A 23,124-nucleotide genomic window follows, 5' to 3' on the forward strand; every position below is an offset into this window, starting at 1 on the left:
AAGAGCTAAACAATGGCCTAGTAAGAAAAGAAAGTTTTGAATGGGAAAAGATCCTAGGCTGCAACCATGTCTGGGGAATAAGTGTGTGGGGAAAAGAAGTAAAACAGAGTAAGGGTATGACATTCTCTGAACAACAGAAACTGCTAGGGAAGCCGAAAGAATTTAAGATAAGGCCCAACATCCGTATCAGGATTTAAAATCTATCAGGATATATTTGCATTGCCACTAATTAGGGATGGTTTGGGTAAGGAAACATGCAACATTGTCCTATCTCAATGATCTGTTAATGCAAAGGTGGTATAAATAAGACAAAAGAGCAGAGATTTTAGGAAACATGACAAACTCTGCCTAACTGTAGTGAAAGAGAGAACTCACAGAAAATGTGACTTCTCTGTTGCAGTTAAATATATGATGACAGGCTGCTAAAGGAAAGCAGGCCGCTAGGCTGGGCCCAAATGTATTCCAACTGATTGAGGAAAAAGGCTGCTTTCCTTTTAATCTTTTGCAACCACTCAGGTAGTTTACAAGTCAATAAAGGGATTTAAACTGCATCCAAGCCACACACCCCTATTTAGGGTGTATAAGGGTGTGCCTTCTTCTTCTTCCTTGCTGCTGCGATGTATATCTTTTAATAGCTAATCAAGTTTCCTTCTAGATCAGCTTGATCAGATGTGTTTTAGAGTAAGTTTTAATAGAAAATATTTCAACACCTAAGCTTCCCAGGACCTTAGGAATCATCCTATTAGAGGGCAAACTGTCTGGAACTATTGCAGCAAATTTATGCATTTTTGTTTGAGAATAAACCCACTGATCTCAGTGAGATAATTAAAATGATTTCTCTGATCCTTATTCAAACTCATCCGCAAAACCCATTTTCCACCAAGAATCTTCCTTATATAGCTAAAATGGCACCTCCATGCAAAATAGAATGTCCGCAGGCTTGGGAATGCTCAAGATACCTAAGATGGAGGGGACACATAAAAACAGTCCAAGAAGACTGACTGTGTTGATGAAGGAGTGAGATTAGAATGGAATAGCTCTGAAAGGGGCACAGCAGGGTGCCATTCTGAAGAAGCATATTCTAGAGTGCAATATCTCCTAGTTGCCGTTAGTTTCAGCTTAATTGGAGGGGGGCATAAGGCAATATGAGCGCACGTACTTTAGTTATAGAATGTTTTTTAAGTTTTTCACAAGTAGCATTAAAAAAACCCTATCCTACTCTTTTAATATAAAGTCCACTAATGGCACTATTAACAAATAGCACTAATACTAAATTTCTAATGAATATTCTAGGACATCAGACGGCTCTTATGCCATCCCAAACAGTTATTTTTGATGTAGGAGACAAAGCAAAGATAGAACCCTCGTCTCCACCAAGACTACCAGATTTGGGCTGCATAGATCCGAAGAGATCTTACGTAGGAATTTCTGCAACTCTTTACAATGGTCGTCCGGATTTTTGCAGCCCAGATCTGGTAGACCTAGTCTTGACCTCCAGCACATCCTGATTTTCACCGTTTCACGACCACACAGCAGGAAGAAACGTGGAAGGCCTGAACTCTAAATCCTCATGTGAAATCCTGGATCGGCCCAGGAAGTTATTGAGAAACTATTGTAGTTTCTCAAATCCTTTGTTTACGAGTAAAACTGAACAGGGAAACTAAACTAAACTATTATTACTGAAGGGAAACTTATGATGATGATGAAACAGACCGTTAAAGGCCTTGAAAAATCATGCTCTTCACGCCAAAAGGAAAAAACGCGACTGAAAACGCATTTGACAGAGAGAAGCATCGCGGATATCCCACGTACGCCTCGCTCGTGCAGCAAAGCAGCGCTCGTTGCACTCCAACCCTTCTTTCTTTCTACTGCTTGGCCATAGCATTTCCGGCCGCCGTCTAAGGGTAAGGAGGCACTTCCGCCCAAAGCTTGTTCCGGGGTCTAAGACGGCGGGGCCGATAGCGTTACTATTGCTGATGTTGGTAGTGCGGAGTTGGGCGCTCATGGCGGATTGAATAGCGGCCACAGGAGCGGCGAGACGCCCGAGAGAGGGCCCTTACCCTCGTTATCCTATGCCCGCGCCGGTTGGGTAAGGAGGATGAGACGGGACCATCTTGGCCGGGCGTTACCGCGTGGGAGAAGGAAGGCTTCGGGGCGGGGGGCGGGGGGTCTTGGCTTAGCTTGCGGGGGGCGGGGTTAGGCGGGGGCGGGGCGAGCTGTGGGTTGGTCCAAGTGGGCCTGGGAGAGGGGGAAGAGGCAGCCCCTGCCCAAGGCAAGGCCCATGGGGGGTGCCTCACCACCTCCGTAGGGGCACTGCGATTGCAAAGCTGGTGCCAGCCTCTCCGCGGGCCAAGACCGGGAGTCGGCGACCCCTGTCCCCCCGCACGCACCATAGGCCCGGTGGGGGAGAACCTCGTGGTTCTCCAGAGCGGGATGTGGGAATCCCCACCGACAGGGAAATTGTTCGAGTAAAGCTTTCCTGGTTTCTGCTAACTTTTGGGTAGAAGGGATAAGCCAATTGTTTTGCTTTTCCTGATACTTTCATGTTTAAGACCCTTGAAACGGGTCGTTCTTCCCTCTCCTTATAAGCCCCTCCAGTAGGCAACACAAGCAATCTTGCTTTCTGGATATTCTTCAGGGAGGGTAAACCAGAATTTGAGATGGTACTCAGTAGGATGTAAGTTTGACAATGCTTGGTTTAAAACATGATGGAATTTTTGTTTTCTCAGCCTGTCTAAATTAGCTTTTATTAGTGTTGAACAGATGAGTTACTTCCCAAGGCTCAACTGAAGAGGTGAAGATAAACCTTATTTCTGAACTGCATATTCTCTGGAATAATTTTTTTAAGTTTTGGTATAAACGTCATAAGCATTGCTGTAGGAGCCATGAACTTTTCTCTGGTTCTTTTCCCTCCCACGTTGCAAGTTTTTTAAATATCTGAACTTGTCTTGTGCAAAGATTTGCACAGACATGGTCTTTTAACTGCTATTAGCAGGAAATGAAAATTAATTGCTTAAACAACAGAAGCTGAGTGGATTATAGTACTTACCTCATTGTTTGGCCTTTATGGTCATCTGGGATTCCTTAAAATCTCCCTCTTTTTGATCAAATTGAGTTGGACACAGAGAAAACATGTGTGCAGGATTTGAGATTTGGTATAGTTGGGAGGATGAGTTGAACATGAGAGGTATTTGCAGATATTTATATTTAGTCATTATATCTTGAGCTGTCATACAGCTTTCTGCATACAGTTTTTGCCTTTGGTTTTATAGTTCTGCTCCCCTGGCAATGCACTTGAAGGTTTCATCTCAGCCCCTCAAAGAGGACACGGCCTCCACTGGTCTCCGTTGTTAAATGAATTCCGTGTCACCCACCTCAGTGCAGTACTTAAGCCAGGAAGAATTGCGCCACTCAGATGGAAGGCAACTTTTTAATCCCCGAGCCAGCAGCCAGGGAGGGAGCTACCCAGGGCTTTTCCCCAGAAGTTCTGCCTGCAGCCAGCATAGTGAACCTGACGAAGTAGACAAGATCAAAAGCAAGCTGCTGTCTACCTGGAACAATATGAAATATGGTGAGTTCACATTACAGAAACTGCTTGGGAATGGGCAGATCCCATCACTGTTTAATCCTCACGAAGGTGAGCCTTGACCTTCCGACTGAATTTTAAAAAGTCTGTGTAATGGCTGTAAAGCACTTCATTAGCTGGGCATCCTTCATATTGCTCCTTTTCTCTTTTATGCCCTTCGAATTCTCAGTGAAATTCTCAACACATTCTGTGATTTTAAAATCAGGATACCTGTGTTATTCTTAGATTTTAGTCTTATAAAATTCATTAATTTTTGGCTTTCAGGATACTCTTGAGTCCTGCCTCCTTTAGAGGCTTGTTTGTTGGCCTTCAATTTGTAGTGTCGTGAAGAACTTTTGTTGCCTAGTGTTTATCTGTACTATAAATCCTCCAAAATTTTGAGATATTTTGAGATACGGAATTTTGCCATGTTGTCTGGTATGTGATAAGGGAAAGCGTGAACTCAATGCATTTAAACAACATATCAAAGATCTGGAAGTCCAACAGGACTTGTCTTTACCTAAGAACATTTTCCTGAGCAGTCAAGCCCATTTTTATAAACTGGCGAGATATTTACATTATATAACTGTCTCCAAACTCCGAAGGGCATTAACTCGAGCATGTTGCAATGCTCTTCCCACAGCAGTTTTGGAGGGCCGATACAAAAAAGTTCCATACGAGCTGAGATTGTGCCCCTGTGGACGAGGGGCTATGGAAATTACAGCTCGTGTCCTGTAATACTGTACCTTCTATAAGGACTCACGGACCCATTTTATAACTCCCTATTTGAGAAAATTCCCAGGAAATTCCGATTTTTCTATGTACAGTTGTTGGTATCTGATCAGTATGGTTCAGTTTCTTTGTAGCTAAATTTTGTTACACTGTCCGTAAAATTAGGCAGACTTTGATTGCCCACTGATGATCCCACCATTAATGTTACCACGTTTTGTTTTATTTTAATGCATTTTTATCTGTATTTGTATAAATTTGTATTTTGTTTGTAATTCTGGTTTGTGACCGTAATAAAATACTGAACTGAGAGGGAAAGGGCTGTGCTCAGAGGATTGTTCCACTGCTGCGGTCATACATTTGTGCAAGTGAAGATTATTTCTGCACTGTTGGAAAATCGGAAGCTGGGTAACACGTTCCCTCAGTAACTCCCATAAGAAAAAACGGGTGGCCCGGTTGCTGTAAACTTGACATATCACATGATCTGGGATCGGGCCTCCTGTTCCTTTTTCTTCCCAGGTTGGACGGTCAGGACCAAAACCAATTTCAGCAAGCTTTCCCCAGTCCATCTGTTTGGACACGTCTATCGCTTTGGACAAGAGGGTGAGTAGTTTTGATGCCACAGTGGAGGGTCTCCTCAAAACTCAGCTGCAGTTCTGTTTGGCTGCAACGCCTCTTCTCCAAGAAACCAAACCTCAGCAATTTGGTGTTCAGTCCGTCTATCCACATAAATGGATGTTGCCATTTTTTAGAAGATTGCCAGGACTACAAACAGAAGTACCTGGCTTCAGCAAGGCCTGGAAGTTTTTTTATGCTAGCCCTTTACCATCTTTTTCTTCCTGTCTTGCCTTATGCTGCGTAGGTTATATGCCAAGATTTCCTGCAGCTTTAGTTTGTGGGAAAGTATCCTCTTGTCTTTGGGCTTTTTTGAGGTCTGATTGTCATGCGCTGCCTGCCTCTGAATAACGCTCAGACACTGGTTCGTGGATCAGGCTCTGATTTATTCAAGGTGCGGTACAGCTTAGAAAGAAAAAAGCTGAGAGTGGCAGGAGCGCGCCGGTGCGGAGTTCAAATACCCCGCGCCGGTCAGCGCCCCCTCACTTGCGGTCACGTCACCCCCCTTTGTCCAATACGTTGCCCTGCCGGTGGGTGAGGGGTGCCGGGATCGCCCATCGTCCGGTTTTCCATTCCTCTGCCGATTGCTGTCAGCTGGGCGATCTCCGTGGTATTGGCGCTGATGGCTTGGGTGTGCTCCGTGATCTGTTTAGTTATTGTTTGTTGGCCGTTAGTCGTTGTGGGTTGATGGTTACTTATCTTGCGCCCCTTCACCTATCTCCTTGCCCTTGTCATGTGTGCCTTTGCGCTGATGACTTTAGCTCAAGGGCACACATGACATACTGCCCCCTTTCCGAATAGTGCTCCCCCCCCGGTTTTCTGGGTTTTTTTTTTTTTTTTTTCGAAATTCCCGCCGGAGTGGTTGTCGCCCCTCCCTTTGCTCCTCCCCCTACCACGTGCCTTCCCAAGGTGTGTCCCTGTTGCGCATGCTCGGGTCCTGTCCTGGCGTGCGCATGCTCCAGTCACACCCCGTTTGTTTGGCTCAGTTCGGTGAGGAGAGAGGCGTGGCTGGTCGGGTGCTTCTCAGCCCCAGGTAGGGTTCTTCTTTTTCCTTTTTTAAAGTGCGTTGCCTTTGTTGTGTCTCCTGGGCGTTGCCCCCGGGTTGCCTTGCTTGCCACTCCCTTGCGGCCGGGGGGGGCGGGGGGAGGGTGCCGGCGGCCGTTTGTCCCCACCCCGTGGCCCCAGGGCGGGGGGAGTGAGTCCCGGGGGGGGGAGGTCCGCCCAAGTCGCGGGCTTGGGGGGGGCCCTTTCCCTTGGGGCACGGGAGGCGGGGGGGGCCTGCGGGGGGGTTTTTTGGCTTGCTGACCTTGGTTGTGGTTTGTCGGGGTATGCCCGGTGAAATGCTCTGGTCAGGTCGGGCGCGTTAACGTTGTGCGCCGCCACCCATTCCGGGTGGGGGAAGTGTTTCCACCTGACCAGATAGTGCAGAGTTCCTCGTTGCTTGCGGGAGTCGAGAATGTCCCTTATCTCGAAGTGGTGTTGCCCGTCGATCATCACCGGTGCGGGCTGTGGCGTGCTTGGGTGCCATCGGGAGGTGGTTGCCGGTTTCAGGAGGCTGGTGTGGAACACCGGGTGGAGTCTCCGGAGGTTGTGTGGCAGGTCCAGGCGTATTGCTACCGGGTTCACTTTTTGCGTGACTCGGAACGGCCCGATGTACTTAGGCCCCAGTTTTTTCGAGGGTTGGGTTGACTTTAGGAACTTGGTAGATAGGTAGGCCATATCCCCCGGTTGAAACGTTGGTTGTTGGCGCCGGTGTTTGTCGGCCTGCTCTTTGTAGGCTGCCTGTGCCTCCTTCAGCGCCGCCGTGATTACTGGCCATGCTTCCGCGATCTTCCGTCCCCAGTCGCTAGCGTCCACCTGGGGTTCCGGGGGTCGAGGTAGCTCTGGTATGGGGACGAAGTCGCGCCCCGAGACTACTTCGAACGGAGTTTTCCCCGTGCTCGTGTGGACGGCGTTGTTGTCTGCGACTTCGGCGAACGGGAGCAGTTCCGCCCAGTCGTCTTGGTGGTAGTTAGTATATGATCGTATGAATTGCTCTAAGGTGGCATTAAGAACCTCTGTGGCTCCGTCCGTCTGAGGGTGCCAAGCCGTGGATAGGGCCTGTTGGGTCCCCGTCAGCTTCAGGAAGGCCCGCCAGAATTTAGAGGTGAACTGTGTGCCCCTGTCGGTCACCACACGTGCGGGACATCCGTGTAGCCTGTACACGTGGATGAGGAAGAGTTTGGCTAGCTGTTGTGAGGATGGGACCGACGTGCAGGGGATGAAGTGGGCCTGCTTTGAGAAGTAGTCCTTCACCACCCAAATGGCCGTTTTCTTCTGGCTGGGTGGCAGGTCCACTATAAAATCCATAGAGATTTCCTCCCATGGGCGGGAGGGTTCTGCCACCCGTTGCAATAGCCCCGCGGGTTTGCCTGGTGCCCGTTTGGCCCTAGCGCACGTTGGGCAGGACGCCACGTAGGTTTTTACGTCTCGCCTGAGCGCGGGCCACCAGAATTGCCGCCGTGCTAGATGTAGGGTCTTGAGGAACCCAAAGTGTCCCGCTTGTTTGGCGTCGTGTGACCTATGCAATATTGCCTGACGTTGCGAGTCCGGGACGTAGATTCTGCCCTCCCCCCATGCCAGGTCCTGTGCCATCGTTACCTTGTCGGGGTTTGCCAGGACCCAGGGGTCGGTTTTGAGGGCGGCGGCGAGGTCCGTGCGCATGCCCCCTGGTAGTTGCGGTTGCTTTCTTCCGGTCGCCGGTTGTCCCGCCGTCGGCTGCGCCGTAGAGTTGAGCAGCCTCCGCGCGCCGCTTCGGGTGGTCACGGCCATCCCCAGTTGCGAGGCGGATAGGACCGTCCCGATGGTGTCTGGGGCGGGCTCTTCGTCTTGGGGCAGTCGGGAGAGGGCGTCGGCCAGGAAGTTCTTTTTGCCCGGCATAAACTTCAGCTGGAAATTAAAGCGGCTGAAGAATTGGGCCCATCGGACCTGTTTTGGGCTAAGGCGTCTAGGCGTTCGTAGGGCCTCGAGGTTGCGGTGGTCAGTCCATACCTCGAATGGTTGGGTGGCTCCCTCGAGTAGGTGTCGCCATGTCTCTAGCGCTGATTTCACCGCGAAGGCTTCTTTCTCCCAGACGTGCCATCGCCTTTCTGTCTCGGAGAACTTCCTTGACAGGTAGGCGCATGGTTTCAGGAGTCCCGTGGGGTCTTTTTGTAGCAGGATGGCTCCCAGGGAGAAGTCTGAGGCATCGGCTCGGACTACGAACGGCCGTTCTGGGTCCGGGTGCGCGAGGATTGGCTCCGTGGTGAACAGCGCTTTTAGCTTGTTGAATGCGGTTTGGCACGCGGGAGTCCAATTCAGCACTGTGCCTGGGTTCTTGGCGCGTCGGGTGTCCCCCACCCCTTTGGTTTTGAGGAGGTCCGTTAGGGGGAGGGCTATCTCAGCGAACCCCCGGGCGAATGACCTGTAAAAATTCGCGAATCCGAGGAAGCTCTGTAGTTGGCGTCTGTTGCGGGGGCGCTCCCAGTTCAGCACCGCTTCGACTTTTGCGGGGTCCATTTCGATGCCGTCCCCGGAGATTCGGTACCCCAGGTAGTCTAGGCGCTCCTTGTGAAACTCGCACTTTGTAGGCTTGGCATAGAGCTGCGCCCTTCTGAGCTTGTCGAGGACTTGCCTGACTAGGGTCACGTGTTCCTCGTGCGTTTTTGTGTAAATCAGGACGTCGTCGATGTAGACCAGGACCCCTTTGAACAGATGCTCATGCAGTACCTCATTGATGAGCTGCATGAACACCCCAGGGGCCCCCGCGAGTCCGAAGGGCAGTACTTTGTACTGGAAGGCGCCTAGGGGGCAGTTGAACGCCGTCTTCCATTCGTCCCCCTCCTTGATTCGGATGCGATAGTACGCCTCGCGAAGGTCCAGTTTGGAAAAGACTTTGCCCGTGGATAGGTGGGCGAGCATGTCCTTCACCAGGGGTAAGGGGTATTTGTTGGACAGGGAAGCTGCGTTTAGACCCCGGTAGTCGGTGCAGAGCCGTAGGGTCCCGTCTTTCTTCTCCCGGAATAAGACGGGGGCTCCGACCGGTGAGCATGCTGGCTCTATGAATCCCCTGGCTAGGTTTTTATCGATGAACTCCCGGAGGGTTGCCATCTCCTTCGGGGTCATCGAATAGATTTTTGGTCTAGGTAAGGGGACGTCGGGCAGCAGGTCGATCCGGCAATCCGTTTTGCGGTGGGGGGGTAGTTGGTCAGCTTCTGCCTCACCGAAGACCTCGGAGAAGTCGGCGTATTGTTCTGGTAGGTCCGCTGTGGTAGCGCCGTTGTCTTGTGTGGTCGCCTCCGCTCGTCCTACCGTGGGGTTGGTTCTGCCCGCTGGAACTGGTGCTCGATATTCGCCGTCGCCGAATGTGAAGGTGCGGGTCTCCCAGTTGATCCGCGGGTTGTTTGTCGCGAGCCATGGCATCCCCAGGACTGCAATGGGCCGTCCGATGTGCGTGACTACGAACGATGTGCGCTCGGTGTGAGTGCCCATTTGCAGGGTGACCGGCTCGGTTTGTAGCGTGGCTGGTTTCCCTCCCGCTGTAGAGCCGTCCAGCTGGTGGAATGCTAGCGGCGTGGGGAGGGGGAAGCAGCGGAGGTCGAGTTTGGCGACCAGGTCGGGGTGGATGAGGTTTTTTGAGCACCCCGAGTCCACTAGTGCCGCGGCCGCGGTGGCTCCGTTGCCGGCAGAGATTTTAATTGCTGCCATTATTACGGGGCTTTCGTCGTTTCGTCGAGGTGGTCCGCGCTGCTGTCCCACCGCCTGCCTCGCCACGCGTTTCAGGGCAAGCGGGGAGCGTTTCCCGCCGGCTGGTCGGGGTCTGCGTTGTCCTCTTCCCCCCAGGAAGCGTCCCAGCCCTCCTCTGGTGTCGCTGCGGCCACGGTCATTCGGCGGTGAGGGGGCGGCCCCAGGTTGGGTTGTCTGGGGCTAATTTTCGGGGTGGGTTTGGGCGCGCTGGTCGGCGGTCGGTTGGCGAAGCAATCCACCGTCTTGTGCCCTAATTTGCCGCACCTCCCGCAAGGCTCCCGGTTGAAGTTCTTTTTTCGGTACATGGGGCCGGCCATTCCCCCGTGTGGTGCGGGTACCTTTTTCTCGGCATAGTTTGTGTCTTCTGCGGTTGTCATGAGGAAGGTGCGGTGCGCGTGTTCGGCTTTCCCCGCGAGGTGGATCCACCCGTGTAGCGTTTCTGGGTCGTCGCGGTAGAGGGCCCATTGGAGTACGTCGCGGTTGAGCCCCCTCTTGAACATTTCCACTAGGGTGGTCTCGGACCAGTCGCAGACCTTCCCCGCGAGGGCTTTGAACTCCAGGGCGTAGTCAGGGACCGTGCGTGTGCCCTGTTTGAGTCTTTGGAGTGCGCTTTTCGCCCTTACTTTGGCTAGGGGGTCTTCGAAGTAGTTTTTCATTTCATTGATGAAAGCAGGGAAGGTGGCGAGGGCGGGGGAGCTGGACTCGTACAGTTGGACGTACCAGTCCGCCGCCCTGTCTTGGAGTTTGATCGCCACGGCGGCGATCTTGTCGGCCTCGGAGTCATAGGAGTGTCCGTGCCTCCCCATGAACTCCCTAGCGTTTGTAACAAAGAACGAGAGTTTTGTGGGGGTCCCATCGAAGAAGATGGGGAAGTCCTTTGGGGCCCGGGCGTTTTGTGCGGCCCCGCCTCTTGCTTCCCGGTGTGTGGTGTCGGCCGCCTGTTCTGTCTGCTGACCCTCTTCTGGCTCGTGGGGGTGGGCCTGTGCGGGGACGTCGTTGGGTGGCGTGGGGGGCATAAGCGACTGGAGCATGGTCCGGAGTTCCGTCAGTTGAGCCCGCATGGCCGCAAGTTCAGTTCGTGCCTCCTCGTCCACCACCCGCGCCGTCGCTGGGCCCGGTTCCATTGGCGCGTCGTCGGGGGTGGGTTGTCGGCGGGGTTCATCGTCCCTCTGCCGCGGGTCCGCTTCCTCCGCCGTCTGATGGGTGTCTCCATCGTCCTCCTCCGTGTTGAGCGCTGTGGGGCTGTCGCTCCACGCCCGTTGCTGGGGTGCGATGTGGAGCGCGGGGTCCTCCGCTGGTTTCGGAAGTCGTGCTGCTCCCTCCCGCGGTCGGGTTGCCTCCGTCGCCATCTCCCCTTGGGGTTGGAGCTGAGGCTCGGGTCGGGTGGGGTGGGCGTCCATGGCTCCGGGAGTCCGCGGTGCCTCTGGCCTTGGTCGGTCCTCCTCTGTCTCTTGCCGCGCGGCTCGCCCTCCTTGCCCGCGCCGTTCCGGCCTCATCTTGTTGGTCTTCTCGCCGTCTACTCCTCCCGCGGCTCGTTGTCGTCCGGTGGGGCTCGGCGAGGCTGAGTTTATGACTCTCAGCTTTATGTCATGCGCTGCCTGCCTCTGAATAACGCTCAGACACTGGTTCGTGGATCAGGCTCTGATTTATTCAAGGTGCGGTACAGCTTAGAAAGAAAAAAGCTGAGAGTGGCAGGAGCGCGCCGGTGCGGAGTTCAAATACCCCGCGCCGGTCAGCGCCCCCTCACTTGCGGTCACGTCACCCCCCTTTGTCCAATACGTTGCCCTGCCGGTGGGTGAGGGGTGCCGGGATCGCCCATCGTCCGGTTTTCCATTCCTCTGCCGATTGCTGTCAGCTGGGCGATCTCCGTGGTATTGGCGCTGATGGCTTGGGTGTGCTCCGTGATCTGTTTAGTTATTGTTTGTTGGCCGTTAGTCGTTGTGGGTTGATGGTTACTTATCTTGCGCCCCTTCACCTATCTCCTTGCCCTTGTCATGTGTGCCTTTGCGCTGATGACTTTAGCTCAAGGGCACACATGACACTGATAAAGAATGGTTCCATCTGCCACAAAGGACCTCTGCCTGACAGAACTTTGTTTTGCCTTGAAGAGGATGTGGAGCGCTTCCAGAAAGACTTTGCCTCTCGCATCTGGCTGACTTACCGTCGAGATTTTCAGCAGCTTGAGGGCACTGCATGGACCACAGACTGTGGCTGGGGCTGTATGTTGCGCAGTGGGCAGATGCTGCTTGCTCAGGGTCTTCTTGTCCATTTTCTTAGCAAAGGTGAGTGGCAAGGCTATATATGAGACACTCGAGGAGGGACCCTTTGTTCCTCCTGTCTTCACCCTAAGACATACAGGCTAAGTATCTGAATCCATAAGTCTACATCCTATCCTAGGGAAGATCTTAAAGAGCTATCTAATTCAGTAGCTTCTTTGCTCTTCCCATCTTCCATAGATCAACTAACAGAGGACATCTGCATAATAATAGAAAAACATTGTGAGTAGCCCACAGTTTGTGACACCAAATTCCTCCACCAACCAAAGTGTGGGTCATAATTTTTAGCCAACTTAAGCAAGTATGGTGTCCATAATTCAGTCTGTTCCAGTTTGTTTGCTGTTGAGTGAATAAATGATACTTGAATTAGTTTCTGGGGGCTTTGGGGAATTGGATGGCTTGCTATCCTTTCCTCTTTTCTTTGGTTTTGTGTTTCACTCTTCAGATTGGACCTGGTCAGATGCCCTTTTCACTACCAATTTGACAGATATGCAGCCCATGAAAGCTGCCTCCCTGCCCTGTCCCAGCATCCCCCATCTGCACCAAACTTCTTCCATCCCCACTGATAGGACCATGGGCCCCTGGGAGTTGTGGGCTCCTCGGCATGCCTGCAGATCTGATGAACTGGAGAAGGAGGGCTACCACCGGAAGATTATCTCATGGTTTGCAGATCAGCCAGAGGCACCCTTTGGGATCCACCAACTAGTTGATCTTGGACGTAATTCAGGGAAGAAAGCTGGAGATTGGTATGGCCCTTCTGTTACTGCCCACATCCTCAGGTGAGTGGTACTGGAAGGAACTTGTATTACAGAGAGGAGGAAGAACAGGTTTGGGGATCATTAACACTTAGCAGGAATCTTTGTGGGTAGATTGTCTGGTCTGCTTGTTGGTACTGAAGCTGGGAGGTTAATTTATTGTTGTGTACGCTTTGAATTTGACCATTTTGAACTGAAAATATCCCACTTGGAGTTCAAAATAATTCTAATTTGAAATAGCTGCTCTGCATCTGAAGCAGGCTGTTTCAATCACTTTGGAAGTGTTTTCTGTATTCCCAGAGTGACTGAAATTATCTGTTTCAAATTAAAAAGGTGTTTCAAATGGTTAACGTTCAAACATTTTGCACACCCCTAATTATCTCAATATTTGTGTGCTCAGCTATTTATGTGAGAGTCAAGTGCTCTGCCAAGAATGCTCCATGTTCTTATTTTGGGGCAGCTTTGATAACAAAACCAGGGATAACCAAACTCTGCAATTACAAGGTTTCAGAAATGGTGAACTAAAATACTAAACGAACCTGTTGGATCCATGCCATTGAAAAGGCCTGCTTAGAGTGCAGGAGACTTGTCCACGTTTTGCTGAAAAGAATAATGATGGAACTTTGCTGGCTTCCTTGTCCTTGATTAATTGCATCATTAATTATGAAGAAGGCAAGAAAGGCTATACATGGCAGACCTCACGTGCCTTCCTTGGTATCTGAATCTTTAGGGAGCTGTCACCTTGCAGCCCAAATGTATTCTTCATATCAAGAATGGGGAACCTATGGCCTTCCCAATGCTGCTAAACTTGGGCTCCTGGCATCCCACACCATTACCAATATTGATTCAGTTTTCTGGGAGTTGTGGGTCAGCAACATCTGGAGGATAAAGGATTCTACACTCCTTCTTCATGTATTGGGGCAGTAATGGGATTTTGGAAGCTTTTCTGACTCCTACATCATTATGCTATCACAAACTGAGCCCAAATTCTTTATTTTCCATAAAGGGTATCTTCCTGTTAATAAGTTCTCTGCCCAGAGTCCCTCTTTTGGTGGAGATGGGTGGTGATGAAATTTGATAAATAATAATAAAATTTTGCTATTTGTCCAGTCTCCACCCTCCTCCCCATGGCAATCATCTCAACTGTGAAAAATTGGCAGGATATTGTTCCACTGAAGTGTGCTATTTTGCCCCTGTAGGAAAGCAGTGGATTGCTCTTCAGAAGCAGGCAATCTGGTAGTATATGTATCTCAGGACTGCACAGGTAAACTTTGGAGAAGGGGGAGTTGGGCAGGTTTGTCCTGTGCTCAAGCCTCAGGACAGTCAAAGGGACGTAGCTGGCCTACTGTCCATATGGTTTATGACTGAATTTCCTTCTCTGGTGTCCCCATAGTGTATAAAGGGGATGTGGCAAACCTAGCCAACAAGAATGAGGGCAGGACTCCATGGGATCCTGGTGCGGAATGGAAAGCAGTCATCATCTTGGTGCCCATGCGGCTGGGTGGAGAGACTTTTAATCCTGCCTATGTGGACTGCATCAAGGTGACTTGAGGATAGGTGCAAATAGTGGGATTCAGTCCCGCAACTAGGGTCTGTGTCACCCGGGGCAAACATGGATTCCGTGCCCATTTTGGCGCCCCCCCAGTGCTCATTTTGGTGCCCTCCAGCGCGATGCCCGGGCCACATGCCCTGCTTGCCCCCACCCCACCCCCAGTTGCGGCCCTGATGGGATTCCAGGGTTCACGTGCAATCCATGCTGATGCCTCATTCTTTTTCCAACTTATTGCATGAAGAGAAAGAGGACACATTGGTTCTGTCTCTATGTTATAATTATTCTGTCAGCAGAATTGTACGATGTCTGTGCAGGAGATGGGTTCTGGAATCTCCTTGCTGTATGTGTGCCCAGTTGTGTAACCAAGACAAGGAAATTGCTCTTATGAAACAGCAGTGAACTCAACTATCAGCTTTTCCAACTCTTACCGCTTCCATTGTCTTTCCCTACACAAGATACTTTCATACCCAAAGTGGTTGAAGAGTGATAGTCTCTCCTAGTCATCATAGATAAGGACTGTGGGTTGATTATCTCAATGGAGAAGGAGCCAAGACATGGTGGGATTATTGAATTCTGAACCCTTATCCTGCAGGAACTGTTGAAATTAGATTTCTGCACTGGGATTATTGGAGGGAAACCAAAGCACTCACTCTACTTTGTCGGATATCAAGGTAATCAATTTCACCATGAGCCTCAGAAATTTCTAATCTTGTTTTTTTCCCTCCCAATAATAGGTTGATATAAGCCAAATCAGCTTTTCCAACTTCTGTACTAAGCTATATCATCAGTAAATTTATTACACAAATTCTTAACATAAAATATAGTAACCTATGTAACTATATAAACTTCCAGCTATGATTAGCAGCGTAACAGCAGCAATATTTAAAGTACATTTTATGTTTTTGCTGTTAAATATCATTTCTAACACATCACTCTAATCCTATTGGACTGAAACTTCAGTCTGTAATTATGACACTCTGGGCTCTATGTCTGCTGTTAGATTCTGCAGACTCAGCTGTGTTGGGTGAGTTACCAACTAAAATTTAACCCCGTAACTCTGCTACTCATGTGTCTGGCAATCCTTGTTACATTCTCAAACCAGTATAAGGGGGAAAAAAATTCCTTTGGCTAAAAGGCTCTGTCCATGTGATTCTGGAGAGAGAGAAACTACCAGACACGTCCTTCTATGATGTTCGTTTTACAGCAGCATGCGTACAAAATTCATTTCCCCAATGTTTACTAGATATCCTGGCCGTTCTGATACCGAATATCTCCAGATTCCGCTCCAAGATGAGTGGACTACCGTGACAGCGCAGGTGGCAAGATCCTGTGCAGCAGCTCTTAAGAGTCGTCACAACCTAATGAAAAACTTATTCTAAACATTTTACTTTCTTTTATGACTATGTACCGAAAATTTTTAGATAATAACACTTAATTTTAACAGTTAATAATTGATAATTATAGGATGTTACAACTTACGGAGTACTAATATACTGCAATACAGGCTGCACCTCTGATTGTATACATAAATGATAATTACCCTGTTTAACTAATTTTCGACATGGATTGCATTTCTTCTGTTTAGTTGAGAATTTCTGTCGGACACACGTGGTGTATTTTTACTTGTACTGGTCAATGACTGTAAGTAAAGATTTAAGAACCAGTATAAGGAAGTTCACTTTTTCCAACTGAGCCACAAGTACAGCTCCATCATTATTTATTTATTATATGGTAATACCCAAAAAATTTTTTGTGTGTGATAAAAATAAAAATAAGGAGTTAAACTAATAAAAACAGTAAACCAGTAAAAATAAAAGCCTCCCTTAATTAGTATTCAGCTGTCTGAAGTTGGTGAGGTTGCAGTGAAACCACAGGTGCATCTGGCCCTGCACAAAGTAGCTCTTGTCTGAAGGAAGTGAACATGCAGGTTTTTGGAAGCCAATTGCAATGTACTAAATGAGTTCTCACTTGCTGGACTTTCTTCAGCAACATATCTGCTAGGAAGGAACGAAATAACTGGTGGTTATTTGGTACACTGGATGGATCTTGGCTAGAAAGGTAGTAGTTGTCCCCTGTAGTTGGAGAATACTCCTGCATATAGATAGCTCTGTCATTTACTGTAATGGAAAGCTACATATAGAATTGTCCTTGGTAAGTCGAGGAAAAAAAGCCAGTAGCTGCTATTTCTAAAATTGCTACCGTGTTAGGCACAGACTTTCATTCAAAGAATATGCATGTGAACCATCTGCACACTGAATCAACTGGTTGAAAAAGCAGCTAAGGGCAGGTTGGATGCTCCCTGTTTCTTCTTTTGACAAGTGCAGTTGTTTTCAAGTAGAAGATGAGTCATACTTAGGTGCATTGCTGATCTCTGCCTCCTACTTCTCTTGCTGCCTAGATGACTCCCTGTTATACTTGGACCCCCATTACTGCCAGCCTTTTGTGGACACCACCAAGGAGAACTTTCCTCTGGAGGTGAGCATTTACCAATATCTCTTTGAACTTCAGGAATCTAATTGGTTGAGAAAACCATGAAAGAAACAAATTAGAATGCTGGAAACAATCCAATATTAGGAATAATACTCACATTGAACATATTTTTGAACATATTTTTCCTAAGCTGCTATAGCCAAAATATACATATTGCTTCTGCAGGTAGGACCCAGGCATGAGGAGAAGAAAAGTAGATTTTACTAGGACCAGAAATCCTTACAATGTGGCAAAAAATAAGATTCATTTGTAGGTCATGCTTGGGGCTATCCTTGAAAATTTACTTTCTTGTATTTATATACAATATTTGTACATAAACCGCATGAGATTTGGTGGATTCAATCAGAAACTGAAAGTAAAACAACCAACATTGTAAACAATGAGTAGCTACTGAGGCCCTTTTTTAGAACTAGGAGAACATGCATTGCAGTGTAAATATTAAAGCAGACCTTAAGTTTAAGACACACCCATTAATATAGTCATCATTCTTTATCAGAGAAAAGCCACTATATGAGTCAAGATATAATTTCATAAATACGGTGTTAAAATATAAGCTTCACATATGTGTGATTTGGCTTATAATGGGATATATTTATAAGTTTATACTAAACTCTCTGCTTCCAGAATGGTAAATCAATATTTTACCAAAAAACACCACAGTTAAAATACATTTAATTTTGTAATAATATGATGAAATGTCAGTAAGGTAGCTGTTTTATTAGAGGAAAGGAAAAGGATGCTAGGTTTTTAAAGTTGTCCACACAAATTATGATGCCACACAAATCCACGTATTCGTTTGGATGAGTAAGATATTTGTATGATCCCAAAGCATGTGCTTGGAATAAGGTGCACATATCAATAAAAACATTACATAACATCTGTTACAGGTTTAAAAGTAACTTAAGCCCCCTCTTCTCCCCTTCGGAATATTTCTATACTCCACCCTCTCATTCTCTGCTCACGTTTTTCAGCCAGGTACCTCAGGTTCTTTTTTGGGCCTAATGAACTTCAGCATTTTAATAAATGGTTTAAACAAAGGGATATAGAAGGGATGCTCAGCAAATTTGCAGATGACACAATGCTGGGGGTGGAGGGGATTGCTAAAATCTCAGAAGACAGGCTCAGGGTTCAAAAAGATTTTGGTGGACTTTAATATTGGGTTGTAGTCAACAAAATACCGTTCAGTGGCAGGAAATGTAGGGTTCTCTGCTTAGGTAGAAAAAAGCAGGTGCACAGGTACAAGATAAATGGTTTTTGGCTCAGCAGTAGTGCTTGTGAAAAGGATCTAGGGGTCTTGGTAGACACAGATTAAGCATGACCCACCAGTGTACTGCAGCTGTCAAAAGAGCCAATGAAGTCTTGGGCTCCATCAACACAGGTATAATGTTAAGAGCATAGTGATAATTCCATTCTACACTGCACCAATCAGATTACATGTGGAATACTGCATTCAGTATACAAGAACGATGCTGAGGAACTGGAAAGAGTTCAGAGAAGAGTAACAAAAATGTGGGGCTTGGATGCTAAATCCTATGAAGAATGGTTAAAGGAAGTGGGCATGTTTAATCTAACGAAGAGAAGGTTGAGGAAAAGAGGAAGAACAATTTTCTGACCATGAGAGGTATTAAGCAGTGGAATAGCCTCCCTCCTGGAGTCATGGGTGCTCTATCACTGGAAGTGGGCAGCTGTTTGCCTGGGATGGTCTGAGTATTCTTGCTCTGGGCAGAAGACCTTCAAGATGCCTTCCAATCCTACGATTCTGTGACTTCTTTCCAGTTTGACACCGAGATGGTGCTTTATACTTGTAGGGTATCAGATCTGTTTCCATCTGATGGTAGAACAGCTCAGCCCACATTTTGTCATCTTCTGTACTACACGGGATACCTTGCAATTCTAAATGAAAGTGTGATTTTAAAAATAATTCTGTGGAATGCTGTTCTGCATGGGTTTGACTCCTTCAGCCAGATTATCACAAGAACTGGATACGATACAAGTTCAAGAGTGGAACTACCATCAGCCGCCTCCTCTACATGGATGACATCAAGTTGTATGCTAAGAGTGAATGAGACATCAACTCACTGATCCACCTGACATGGATCTACAGTGAGGACATTGGGATGTCATTTGGACTGGAGAAGTGTGGCCGGATGGCAGTAAAGAGAGGGAAGGTAGTTAAGCTTGATGGGGTGCAACTACCACCAGGCCACATAGCAGACATACAGACCAGCTACAAGTACCTTGGTATCCCACAGACACATGGGAACCATGATGAGGAGGCAAGGAAAACAGCAACATCCAAGTACCATCAAAGGATAAGACAGGTTCTGAAGAGCCAGCTCAATGGGAAGAACAAGATCCACGCCATCAACATGTATGCCCTGCCAGTCATCAGATACCCCACCGGTATAGTGAGCTGGCCAAAGGAAGACATGGAGGGTGCTGATGTGAAGACCTGAAAGCTCCTCACAATGTACAGAGGCTTCCACCCCAAGTCCAACACACAGAGACTATACCAGCCAGAAAGAGGGTGGGCAGGGTCTGGTGAGTGTCCAAGCCACTGTCCTGGATGAGACCCAGAGCATCCAGGAGTACATCAGTAAGATGGCACCCAAAGATGAGCTGCTGAGAGAATGCCTGAGGCAGCAGCAGACATGGAAGGAAGATCAAGCAGAGGAAGTGCCATGGCAAGACAAGACCCTGCATGGGATGTACCATCGACAGCTGAGGTGGCTGACATTGGGAAATCCTACCAGTGGCTGGAAAGGGCTGGACTAAAAGCACTGAGGCACTGATTATAGCAACACAAGAACAGGCACTAAGCACCAGATCCATAGAAGCAGGGGTTTACCACAGGACCCAAGGTGCAGGCTGTGCAGAGGGGTCTTAGAGACAGTCCAACGCATAGTGGCAGGGGGTAAGATGCAGGCAGGAACAGCATACACTGAACGGCACAACCAAGTAGCTGGCATTGTGTACAGGAACATCTGCACAATGTATGGGCTAGACCCTCCCAAGTCCATGGGAGATTACACAGAAGGTTGGGGAGAATGATAGGGCTAAGATCCTTTGGGACTTCCAGATCCAGACGGACAGGCAGGTACTGGCCAATCAACCAGACACTGTGGTAGTAGACAAGGACCAGAAGACAGCGGTGGTGATAGATGTAGCGGTGCCATGTGACAGCAACATCAGGAAGAAAGAGTATGAGAAGGAGTATGCGAAGTACCAGGGCCTGAAGGAGGAACTGGAGAGGTTGTGGAAAGTGACGGCCAAAGTGGTCCCCAGTGATGGTAGGGCACTTGGGGCTGTAACTCCCAAGCTGGGAGAGTGGCTCCAACAGATCCCAGGAACAACATCAGAGCTCTCTGCCAAGAAGAGTGCGGTGCTAGGAACAGCTAAGATACTGTGCAGAACCTCAAATTCCCAGGCCTCTGGCAGAGGACCCGAGGTTGAGGAAGACACATACCACCCATATGGGTGAGAAGGGAATTTGTATTTATTTATATTAAATACTACTTTTTGTAATGTATGAATTTTATTTTTCACATATTAATAATAAAATAAATGACAAAATATTTTATCTCCCAAACCAGAATTGTAAATTCCAGGGCATAATCTGACCCTATAGTATTAATACTTCAAAGTACGAGTGCAAGAGAGGAATCTCTTGTTACTTTCACAGGTGTGAGTAGGTGAGCTAAAACTGGGCTTGTTTGTAGATAACAGTTCCAGTGTCTTCTCATGAACATCGACTAGGTGTAATTGTTTTAAGGATGCTAATGAGCTGCAGAGCTATATAAACTTTTTTTTTTAGATTAAAAATAATTTCACAGGTTATTTTAAGTTTTCCTCTTTGAAACATATGTCTCAATCATGCTGAATTTTCATAAGACAGTGTGATTCAAATGTAAGATCTACCCCATACATTTAAATGTAAAATCAAATAATCTTGAAAGCAAATAGATGTTGTTGATATATTGTAGTAGTCTGTATATTTGGCTTTGAAAGCATCCATTTTTTTCCCTTTACAGTTAGAGAAAGAGGCATTGAGGCTTATGATGTCTGTTCTCAATCTTACTTCACCACAGTTCCTGTTTGTGGTGAAATGCTCTAAGACTTCATTTGAAGGTTGACCCTAGAGACAGGTAGTCTAATTATTGGACAGCCTTCTTAATGTCACTCTTACTGACTCTTTTCCAGTCTTTCCACTGTAACTTCCCTCGAAAAACAGCATTTACAAAGGTGGATCCCAGCTGTACCATTGGGTTCTATGTACGTCACAGAATGGAGTTTGAACATCTCTGCTTGGAATTAACTCGGGTGAGAAATTAGATTTTTCTGGGTGGCAGTTCACTTATTTCGTAAGGTATTCTCTGAATTATGTTTACTTGAAATTAAAGTGAGAATTTGACAGAAGTTTGGGGAGACAAGTGCAAAGTGTTTATTTGCAGAATCTGAAATTGTGGAAACTTGGGGTAAGAGTTTTGAAAAGGGGTCTTGTGCTTTAAAGGAAGCCACTGGCACTTTACACAGCATGTTGTAAGGTTCTTGAGAACTAGAAAAGCGGGAGCTTCCATCGTAAATTGTGAGTTCCGTGTAATACTTGCAAGTTATTATAAAAGGACTGCTCCTCCACAGTCAGAAATGGTGCAAAATCCAGAGCTGGTGGAAATTAAGGTCAAGCCTGCTTGTCTGAGTTTTATAGCAAGTAAATGGAATGTGCCAGTTCATTACTCTTCATTCCCACTGCAGGTCCTAAACTATGCATCTGCCAAAGAAAAATATCCCATGTTCTCCGTGGTGGAGGGTCGCGCTCGGGAATATGGTTTGGAGGAGATGTGTGCCCACTTTGCCCAGCAAACAGTGCAAGTCCAACGGCATAGTAAACGGGGCAGGACAAAGAAGCTCTCAGCTGAGGAATTTGTCGTCTTATGATTGCTGGCTAGCCAGACCCACCACCTCTGACTTATTTATTTTTTATTTATGTAGAGAATGCAGGCTTGAAGCAGAGCTGCATCTCTAAATCCAAGAAAGACATCTTCTGGGTCCCAGCAGTTATCTCTGCTTCTCTGACCTGTTGTACCTCAGCTCTTCCTTATGGGAGAGACTGCAAAAAAAATTACCTTACTAAACACTTATGGGGACCTATCCTCACCTCTGGGCTTCTAACAGAAGGTCATAACACTGGAATAAGCCTGCTGAATGTAAGAAAAGTACTAAAATGACAGCCTTGACCTTTTTTTGAGTGGAAGGGAACAGTCAGATGAGGATCATTAAGGAGACTGTTAGCTTCAGATTTGTCTTTCCTGCTGAGATGATGAGGACTCTTCAACAGCTGACACAGATAGCACCAGCCTGAAAACAAAGAGCTTCCTTTTCATCAATTCTAGGTTTGTTTCATAGGCCCTTAAAAATAAGGATGATAAACAGCAGAACAGTGTGGTGTTTTTAAGCTGTATTTTTGCATATATGGAGGGAAGAGCCTGTGTTAATTTCAGCTAAAGGCTGAGGATTTCTCCAAACAGCGATTCATTGCAGCAGCTGAATTGGGGAAAGCAAGACAAGCATAGAGCCAAGTGGCTGATGATGTCTTGCGTTGGCTTGAATAAACAGTATTATAATAACATGGGTTCAAAGAACTGAAGGGTTTCCTCTCACTTAGAGGGGGAAGGATATTTCAAGTGGGCACCAGGTAAAATTAATGTATCTTGTAGAGTCATCCTCTCAGGGCAAAGCCTTGAACACTGGTTGTTCTGTTGCAAAAGACTATTAGTCACCATTGGTGCACTTCATGCCAGATGTCTGAATTCTCTCCACCATCACCCAGTACTGTTACGAGTTCTTTCTCTTCCTCATGGCATTTTCCCACTTGGAACTAGATTATCCATTTGGGCAGTTGGGCATATTGTATGCCTTTTGTCAGCTATGTTTTTTCTCAATTTAGGTGTGGGTGCAGGTGCAGGCAGGTAGACTTGTCCTGTGGATACTCTGTTGGCAGTTTACTGGAAAGAGATTCCTCCCTCCAGTGGCAACAGCTCCTCTTTTAGTCAATAAAAGTTCTTTATGGAAATTTGCAAGCAAACTGTGTCTGTGTCTGGGAAACAGTACTTGTCTAGGTAATAGAATTAGCAGCTTGAGATGGTCATAGAGTTCTTCCTGTAAATGCATGAGGAATCAGTCCTTTTCCCATTCCAGACCCTCCAGAAATGCCTACAAAAGCATGTTCTGAACCAGATCACTTATGAAGGAAAAAAGGCTGTTACCCAACATTCTCACTCTAAGATGCTGTAGTTAAGTTGCAACTAGAACCAATCACTTATAGATCCCTAGCTCTGTGTTTTACTATCGGGATCCTGATAGTAGTTTGGGGTTCAGCGT

General features: G+C 47.6%; 1 protein-coding gene across 2 annotated transcripts; it reads left to right on the forward strand.

Annotated features, from left to right (window-relative positions):
• The first annotated feature begins 1,914 nt into the window (after positions 1 to 1,914).
• ATG4D (autophagy related 4D cysteine peptidase) lies at positions 1,915 to 22,817 on the forward strand. Of its 2 annotated transcripts, XM_063294490.1 has the most exons (11): positions 1,915 to 2,089; positions 3,273 to 3,571; positions 4,814 to 4,897; positions 11,782 to 11,955; positions 12,395 to 12,728; positions 13,904 to 13,968; positions 14,098 to 14,246; positions 14,849 to 14,927; positions 16,655 to 16,731; positions 20,947 to 21,066; positions 21,499 to 22,817. In XM_063294490.1, the coding sequence occupies exons 2-11, from the start codon at positions 3,355 to 3,357 to the stop codon at positions 21,679 to 21,681; spliced, it is 1,482 nt and encodes a 493-aa protein (XP_063150560.1). In that variant the 5' UTR covers positions 1,915 to 2,089; positions 3,273 to 3,354; the 3' UTR covers positions 21,682 to 22,817. The 2 variants fall into 2 exon arrangements, with proteins under 2 accessions (XP_063150560.1, XP_063150561.1); XM_063294491.1 differs by lacking the exon at positions 11,782 to 11,955.
• The last annotated feature ends 307 nt before the right edge of the window (positions 22,818 to 23,124 follow it).

Source organism: Candoia aspera, chromosome 2 (assembly GCF_035149785.1).
Source record: "Candoia aspera isolate rCanAsp1 chromosome 2, rCanAsp1.hap2, whole genome shotgun sequence".
NCBI classification, from domain to species: domain Eukaryota; kingdom Metazoa; phylum Chordata; class Lepidosauria; order Squamata; family Boidae; genus Candoia; species Candoia aspera.

Bases quoted from the DNA above. Each gene is read 5' to 3' on its own strand.
- ATG4D (XM_063294490.1), top strand. From the start codon at position 3,355: ATGAATTCCGTGTCACCCACCTCAGTGCAGTACTTAAGCCAGGAAGAA. The intron at 3,572-4,813 runs GTGAGTTCACAT...TTTTCTTCCCAG, and splicing joins CTGGAACAATATGAAATATG to GTTGGACGGTCAGGACCAAA. The intron at 14,928-16,654 runs GTAATCAATTTC...CTTGCTGCCTAG, and splicing joins CTACTTTGTCGGATATCAAG to ATGACTCCCTGTTATACTTG.